Source organism: Cavia porcellus, unplaced genomic scaffold, assembly GCF_034190915.1.
Source record: "Cavia porcellus strain 051 isolate PalLab524CR breed Dunkin Hartley unplaced genomic scaffold, mCavPor4.1 scaffold_40, whole genome shotgun sequence".
In the NCBI taxonomy this organism is placed as follows: Eukaryota; Metazoa; Chordata; class Mammalia; order Rodentia; family Caviidae; genus Cavia; species Cavia porcellus.
This window is the reverse complement of record NW_026947523.1, coordinates 3,962,143-3,970,613: the sequence shown is the minus strand read 5'-3', so window position 1 is coordinate 3,970,613 and position 8,471 is coordinate 3,962,143. Positions and strand designations below refer to the sequence as shown.

The following is an 8,471-nucleotide window of genomic DNA, read 5'->3' as shown; positions in this document are numbered from 1 at the left end:
CTCTGGAAGCAGGCATCCAAATTCTCTTCCATTTTTTTCACTTAATCCTCTTGGAACTGGATAAACCCGGGGCCTCCATCCTGAGCTACACCCCAAGTCCTTTTCTGTGGTATTTTGAGGCGTGTACCAAGTCAGTAAACTGCCCAGGCTGGGCTGAGCTTGTAGTGACCCTCCTGCCTCAGCCTCCCAGAGTGCTGGGATTACAGCGGACACCTCCAACCCAGCTCCTCCTCCATCCCTTTGGAAGCAGCCCTGGACTGGCCAGCAGGATCCTTGTCTCCAGTGACCTCCGTGTGGCCAAGGAGGCCACTGCGGCCTGGTGAGCCCCTGCCCCTTCCGGTTTCCTGAGCCTCGGCCTTGCACTTGGGAACTAATGTCACTCTAGCAGAGTCAGATAATTCACAGAACAAAGCCAGCGCTTCATTCTTTCATGCTCACAGCTTTACGCGGTCTTGTACACAGTCAGGGTTCCACCGTGGTGGGAATTAGTGTCCCTATTTTACAGCATAGGAACCTCAGTTCCCAAAGGGGACAGATCGCCCCCAAAGCCCGATCAAAAGGAACAACTCCCCCAGGTGTCTGCACCCACTTTTCCTAGTACGCAGTGAGCGCTTCGGCGAAGGCGAGGCGGAGAACTTAAACACCAATTTTCCGGGGCGGGGTTTATGCAAATAGACCGTGGGCGGGGCTGCGGATTGGCCGGCGCGGAAAGGGGCGGGGCGTGCGGAGGTTCCGGGGCCCGCAGGCAGGTGCGCTCGGGAGAGGCCGGGTGAGCGCACGGCTGCACCGCGCCGGTCGCTGCTGCTCCGCGATGCCTCCGCTCTGGGCGGTGCTGGCGCTCGGCTGCCTGCGGATCGGCTCGAGTGAGCGGGGATGCGGGCTGCAGGCGGCGCGGCCCCTGGGTGGGCAGCGGCCCTGAGACGTCCCTTACTCATTCCAGAGACTGGCACGGATTCCCAGCGCAGGGCTTTCGGATCGCAGCAGCAGCCAACACTAAGCGCTTCCGCCGCGCAAATCTAAGGGCTCGCGGGTGGCTTCTGCCCCGCTGTGAGGCCAAAATACAGGGGCTGCGGGCTGGCAAAGCAGGGCCGGACCAGACTCACGGGGACCCCTGGGCCGCGAGAGACGCAGGACGGTTCCCTCCCAGGGGCCACATGGGCCAGTTAGGAATGGGGAGCCCGTCACCCCACGGCCAGAGCTTGGCATGGAGAAGGGGGAAGGAGGGCGCCGAGGGGGCCACGGAAGGCGCTGGTGGGACACAAGGTCAGGTTAGCACGGCACAGAGGAGGAGGGTCTCTTTACTTGGGTCCAGGTGAAGAGGGAGGGGTGGGGGGTACACGGGAGCATGGGGCAGAGACGCCCTGAGGAGCGCGGCAGAGGGGCTCTCGGTGACTGGATATCTGCAGGGTGGTGATGCCTGTCATCCCAGCACTGCGGGAGGCTGAGGCAGGAGGATTGCAAATTCAAGCCCAGCCTAGACAATGTATGTAGCATCTTAGAATATATAACCAGAAGTACAGCTCAGTGTGGAGGCCCTGGGTTGGATCCCCAGTACTACCAAAGAAGGGAAAAAGAAAAGTTTGCAGGGGGAGAGGGTTTCTGGCAGGATGACCAGCAGGGTGGGCCAGGGCACGCCCTGCATCTGAGACAAGTTCAGGAGGTGGCCCATGGCAGAGTGACGCCCAGTGCCTGGCACACACCAGGGGTCAGCGCCCCTCCATGTTCCTCCTCCAGCTGTTGACCTCCAACCCCAGCTGGCCAGCATCGCCTTCGCCACCAACAACCCCACGCTCACCACGGTGGCCCTGGAAAAGCCCCTCTGCATGTTTGACAGCACGGTGCCACTCATGGGTAGCTACAAGGTTCTCCTCTACGTCATGGCAGACTTGGGTAAGCACCCAGCTTCCCTCCCGCTGCTCTAGGGATGTCCACCCTGTCCCTGGAGGAGGAAACAGGCATGAGGAGAGGTGCTCTGGCCCCAGAGTCCCGTCACTCATCTGGCCCAAGCTCTTCTCCAATGAGCACATTTATCCACCATGGCCAGCCCAGGACAGCTACAGGCACAGAGCTGTGTCCAGCGCCCGGCTCCAGCTACTGAGTACCTGTCTGGCCCAGGGCCTCCCTGCGGCGCCCCAGGCAGCCAGGCTTGGGAGGTGGGAGCAAGCACTGGGATCCGCGGGACCTGCCTGACCCTCAGCCCTTCGTGGGCAGGAGCCCTGGCCTTTCCAGGGAAGGGGCCCAGGGACTCTCATCTGCGGAAGGTGGTCATTTACAACAGCTCACTGGGATGATCATTTGATTCTCTCCAAATATTTGCTGACCACTGACCGCCCGGTCGGTGGGCACTGTGCTGTAATCTGGGGCCATTTCACTGAAGACAGGCTGGGGTCCAGAGAGGTAGAGCAAGCCATCCAGCTCACTCAGCTGGTGAGGAAGGCACACAGCGGAGGTCACCTGCCCCTGTCGAGTACCCCTACCACAAGGACCCATTTCCTGTATCATAGAAGACAGAGTTCAAGGCTGCAGGACAGGTGTGCAGGTCTGCAGGGGTGGGGAGGCAGGAGCCTTATGAGATGAGGAAACCAGGGGTGGTGGAGTATGCCTGTGACCCCAGTACTCAGGAGGCTGAGGCAGGAGGGTCACCGCAAATTCAAGGCCAGCTCAGAGTACATAGAGAGACCCTGCCCAATAAAACAAAGCAAAATAAAAAACAAAAACTAGAATAAGGTGAGAGAACAGGACCCAGCACCCTCGGCTGAGGGGTGCACCTTGTCTGTCTCTCCCATTGCAATGGGTGGGTCCTGCACAGGGTGAGGCAGATCAGAGTCTGGGAGCGTTTGATGAATGACTGAATGGGCTCAGGTAGCAAGGCCCGGATCCTCACTGCCCGATCTGCCTTGCAGCTGGCTCCAGGAACACTTCCATACAGGACAGCAACAAGACCCCTCTGAGAGCCACATTCCAGCAGACCATGGGCGGGAGGACAGGTCCCTACCAGGCTGCCGCCTTTGACCTGACTCCTTGCAGTGACCTGCCCAGCCTGGACGCCGTCGGGGATGTGAGCCAGGCCTTGGCGATCCTGGACGCCTACCTGATCAGGGTGGGGGACAACAGGACCTGCCTGTGGGACCCCAACTTCCGGGGCCTGTGCAACCCCCCTCTGGCCGCAGCCACAGCCTACAGGTGGGTTCCAGGAGCCCAGGAGGAGAGCGGGGTGCGGGCTGAACGGGAGAGGCCATCTTTGCCCAGAGTTTGGGTGTGGGGACCTCCTGATCTCAGGGTGTCTGGGTTCTCGGGCTCTCACAGTGCAGAGCTGGGGGCTCAGGAGACCCCGTTGTGCTTACCACTCTGGGGTCCCGGCCCGGAAATGCTTAACTTTGGAACAAGGGGCCTTGGGTTCACTGTGCGCTCCACCAACTACCGACCGTCACAGCCAAGAGCAGAAGGCAGGGAACTGTGGTCCGGTGTAAGCTTGAACCCCAGTCTCCACCCCAGAGGCGGGGTCCTGGCCTGTGCAGATCTTGGGCTACACCCACATCAGTTGCTATGGAGACACCTAGGTTGGGGTCTCCAGGGCTTCAGGGCTTGTTTGGGAGCCACAGTGTCATCTACCTGTGGCCCTCACCCCCGCTACTGCCTCAGGCCCTGGGGGACGAGGGTCCTCTGTCCTCTGCCCCAGCCCAGGACCTCTGAGGGTTTCCTGTGGGAATACCTCTCCCTCCTCCATGACCTCCATGACCCCTCTGGCTCCGCCTCTGGCTTCCTATGCCTGAGAGGTAAGGGGTGGACACACAGCCCCACCCACACCTCAAGACAGGGTCATGGGGTTCACCAGAACTCGAGGGGGGGGCAGATTTTGGTTTGGCTTTTTAGACTCACTCTGTGGCCCAGGCTTAAAAGGCCCAGGTTAAAAACCACAGGCTTTAGACACCACAGTCCACAAGCCATCCGTCACTTTTGACTGACTATATGTGATTCCTGAAGTAGGCTGTGGCTATTTATACCCGTAAAACATCTGTTGGGCATCCCTGTGCTGGACATGTAGCTCCGACCCGAGGGTGATTGGTACCACCCCAGTGTGTTTTGCAGTTCCCTTTGTGATCCCAAGAAGCAGAGGGCACAGTTGCCCCCAGAGGTGTGGGCTGTGCCCAGCATGTGCAGCCCATGAGCAACACGGAGTAAGCACCTGTCCTGCAGAGGGGCCACCGCAGGAGGACGCTCGGGAGAGGTCTTAGTAACTCCCTCGTTGCTGAGACAAAATACTGGCATTAAAGGAGAGGTTTACTTGGGTTCACTCTTTGCAGAGGTTTCAGGCCATAGTTGGCTGCTCCCAGCTGCACCCCTGGGCAGGGCAGGCAGGAAGCATCGAGCAGTGGCCGGCCTTTTCCTGTCCTGTAAGCTCCACCCAGGATAAAAGCCTATGATCAGTGCCACAGGACCTCAGGGTGGCACTCCTCTAGCCACACTCAGGACTGTGCCAGTTCCAATCAGTGGCTAATCCCAGTATCACACAGGAGATGCAGCCAGCTTTGAAACACCCCACCCAAGAGCAAATGAGGCTTGGGGGGGACATCCAGATACAGGCCATGACAGGAGGGCGCGGGGTGACAGATGGCTGAGTCCCACCCCTGCCCGTCACCCGGTGTCTGCCCAGGCCATTCCCTGGGAGTCTTCTCTGGCTTCCTGCAGCTGGGACACACAGGATGCTGGAAGTCACCCTGGCTCTGTGTCCGTCCAGGTTCAAGTATGCCCTGGTGAACGTGTCCACAGGCCTGGTGCAGGACGAGAGCCTGTGGTCAGACCCCATCCGCACCAACCAGCGTAAGTAGGGATGGCCAGGGGTGGTGCCCCAGGGCCCAGAAGCCAAGGCCGGGACTGGGTGTCTCCCCAGTGTACCAGCTGGCCAGCGGGTGGAGGGGGAACAGCCTCTTAAACTTCCACCTGAAGCCAGGCATGGCGGTGTACATCTTTAATCTGAGCACTCAGGAGGCCGAGGCAGGAAAATAGCCAGAAATTGAAGGTCAGCCTGAAATTCATAGCCAGCCCCTGCCTCAAAAAACAAAAAAGAAAACCCAGGTTAATCTGCAATGTCCTCCCCCTGCCTCTGCCCTCCAAGGCCAAGACAAGCTGGAGGGCTCGCTGGGGCTGGCCCAGCCCTCAGGACAGCCAAGGTCAAGGTCAGGAACTTTCTGCAAGGTCACTGTCCCTGCACCCCATGAGAACATCACTGCAGCGAGATGGGAGTCCAGAGTTCACCTGGGGATCAGGACAGAACCCAGGCTGCAGGGACAGCCTGCACCTGGGGCCATCACTGAGGACTCTGTCTCCCCATGCCTGGTCCCCAAAGGGTGACTGCACCCAGGGGAGGGCAGGAGCCTCTGCCTGCCCGGGGCTTGCCAGACCAGCACCCCTGCCAGGCTGTGATTATCACATCTGGACCCCATGTGCCCACCGGAAGACCAGCCAGTTTATAATTGAAAGTCAACAGGAAGAAGAGGCCAGGAAGTCGGGAAGTGGGAGGAGACCAGCGCTGACCTGGGCCCTCTCCCCGCCCCCGGTCCCCCTGGGTCCTGGGCACCCAGGCAGGAGGACCCCCACGGTCGCCCGGGGGGTAACCCAGCCGTCATCCGCAGCCACCCCCTTCGCGGCCATCGACACGTGGCCCGGCAGGCGCAGCGGCGGCATGATCGTGATCACCTCCATCCTGGGCTCCCTGCCCTTCTTCCTGCTCGTGGGCTTCGCCGGCGCCATCGCCCTCAGTTTCGTGTGAGTGCCCGGGACACCCCCATGTGGTCCGTGCAGGCGAGGACTAGAGGTCACCTCTGCTGGAGAGTGTCCGGAGCAGCCAGGCTGCGATGCGCGCACGCCACCGGCAGAGGGCGCCCCACGCTGCTCTTGGGTTAACTTAACCCCCAACACCCCCCCTCCCCCCCAACCCTCCTGACTCAGCCACAGGGAGCCGCCTCCGCCTGATTCAGCTTCTCAGACATCTTGGTGCCTGGGTACATAGGGATAGTGGCCTCTAACTGTGCAGCCCATGGTGAGCCCGGAAACGTGGTTCACGTGGTTCCCAGCGGGGGGCACTGAACTTATTCCCGGGTCCAGCATGAGGCGAGCCCTTGGCTAGGAACGAAGGTCCGAGGCCCCTCCTGTGAACAGAGTGCCTAAGTGTTAGGGCCCTGGGCACCGAGCTGGGGTTCGCCCTGCTCCCCTGACCCCGGCTCTCGCCATCCCCTCCCCAGGGACGTGGGCAGCTCGGATGGGGAGACCACAACCACACATAACGCCCAGATCACGCAGGAAGCTGTCCCCAAGCCCCTGGGGGCCTCAGAGCCGGCCTACGCATCTGTGAACCTCGCGCCGCCCCTGGACAGGGCCGAAGTGTTCTCCAGCAGGCTGCAGGACTGAGCTGGGCTCCTCCCTGGGGCGGGCAGACGGGCGGGCGCGCTGGTCCAGCCGCGGGAAACTTGACCGGCCCAGATGTGGAGTCCAGAAACGTGAAGGGAATAAATGGGTCAGTGAAGGGCTGGGTGAGTTGTGTCCTCCTGAGTGCTTGGCCTGCGTCCCTCCCTGTCAAAACTACCACAGCGAAGGTAAGTCAGAATGTGCTCAGTGGCGAAGGCCTGTAATCCTAGCACTCAGGAGGCTGAGGCAGGAGGATCACAAATCCAAACCTCTCCTGGGCAATTTAGTGACCTAAGTGAGGCTCTGGCTCATAAAACAATAAATGGCTGGAAATAAATCCAGGGTGAAGGCCCGGGGTTCAATCCCCAGTACCACAATTTTAAGAAAGGGGAAAAAAAAAAAAAAAGAAAACCTGCCGCTGAGGCTCACCAGGAGTTTGAGGCTAGCGGGGGCCACACAGCAAGACCTTGTCTCAAAAACCAAAACTAAAACCAACGACAAACAAAAAGGACCTAGAAGTTCCTCGACCCCAGCCTCTGAGCCTCTGTCTCTCAATCTGTAAAATGGGCGAGAGTGACTGGAGCCGTCCTCCAGGGGTGCCAGGTGCACCGACTCCCTGCAGCATCCCGAGTTGAGGTGAAACCTTAACTGCAGGCGGCATTGCATGGGCTGTCAGCGGAATCTCGGGACTGAGGCCCAGCTCCCCCAGTTGGCACCCTCACCCCAGACCTGCAGGCTGCAGGGCCTGACAAACGAGGGCTGCTGACCACACAGCGCCCACATGGATGGTCCCAGGTGCAGAGCCTGCATCCGAAGCCTTAGAGGATGCGGGAGAGCAACAGAGCTCGGGCAGGGCTGGCGGGCACCCATGGCTGGATAGAGGTGGGGGCGTGAAGGCAAGAAGGCCCCGTCCCTCACCCCGTCTTCTGTCCCCTAGGCTGGAATCCCCACTTCCTGGGACCCTGGGGTCCCCCAGAAGCCCCAGCTGCGCCCCTGCAGGACTGCACTGAACCTAGGCCGCTTTCAGCTTACTTTATGTTTGAGGTGAAGTCCACACGATGTGAAGCTAACCTTTCTGCCAGGCCTGGTGCCTCAGGCCTGTAATACCAGCACTGGGGAGGCTGAGGCAGGAGGATCGCTGCAGGTGTGAGGCCAGCCTGGGCTACACAGTGAGACCCTGTCTTAACATGAAAGAGCCGTCCACTCCCCGGGTCCCCTTCAGGGCTGACCCACCCATCCCCGGTGCTCACAGATCTGGGCTTCATTCCTATAAGTGTGTTACTGTAAAGCCGTGCTGTTTGCCCGGCAAGAGCAAGGTCGTGAGTTCGATTCCCAGCACCAAAAAACCAAAAACAAACAAAAATAAAATAAAACCGTGCTAAGGATGCAGTCCTGAAGCACGTCCCGGACACCCTGCCGTCCCCACTGGTGCGCACGGCTGCTCCTTTTCACCGTGAGCCAGTCCCCTCTGCCAGATGCGTCCCTGCCTGTGGAGGGCTCTGTGGTTCCAGCTCGTGCCGCTCCTGATCCAGCAGCCGGAGCTTCGCGGCAGGTCTTTCTGTGAAGACAGCTTTCATTTCCCCAGGACAAGAAGGACCCAAGCGTGGCCTGGCCCCGCTACTGGGTGAGCAGGTGTTTGAGAAGAAAATGCCACAGTTTTTCCCGAGCGGCTGCTCCCCGGTTCATGGTCTCAGGGACAAAGTCTGGGAGCTGCGGCTTGCATCTGGCGTCTCCCAAAGGCCCCTGGCTCAGCCCCCAGCTGGGGGTTCTTGTTTTTGGTTTTTTGAGAGAGGACCTCACTGTGTAGTTCAGGCTGACCTCAAACTCCTGAAATCCTCCTGCCTCAGCCTCCCAGGTGCTGTGATTACAGGTGTGCATCACCATGCTCACCTGCTCACTGTGACAGGGACCAGGGCAGGACGCTGCGCTTAGGAGAGGGAAGAGAGCCGCAGCGTGCGCTGCCTCAGAAAGGCTCGCGGGGTGCCCTCTCTTCCCCTTCCCCGTTTCACTTCCTCTCCCCAGGCCGATGGGTTCCAGTCCATCACACGCTCCCCATGACCTGCTGT

General features: G+C 60.2%; 1 protein-coding gene across 2 annotated transcripts; it reads left to right on the top strand.

Moving 5' to 3' along the window:
* The first annotated feature begins 707 nt into the window (after nt 1–707).
* On the top strand, nt 708–6,534 carry Upk3a (uroplakin 3A). 2 transcript variants are annotated; one of them, XM_003461318.5, is made up of 6 exons: nt 708–863; nt 1,735–1,890; nt 2,904–3,183; nt 4,739–4,821; nt 5,634–5,766; nt 6,243–6,534. In XM_003461318.5, the coding sequence occupies exons 1-6, from the start codon at nt 812–814 to the stop codon at nt 6,406–6,408; spliced, it is 870 nt and encodes a 289-aa protein (XP_003461366.1). In that variant the 5' UTR covers nt 708–811; the 3' UTR covers nt 6,409–6,534. The 2 variants fall into 2 exon arrangements, with proteins under 2 accessions (XP_003461366.1, XP_063099760.1); XM_063243690.1 differs by having other exon boundaries at nt 4,690–4,821.
* Nucleotides 6,535–8,471: the final 1,937 nt, after the last annotated feature.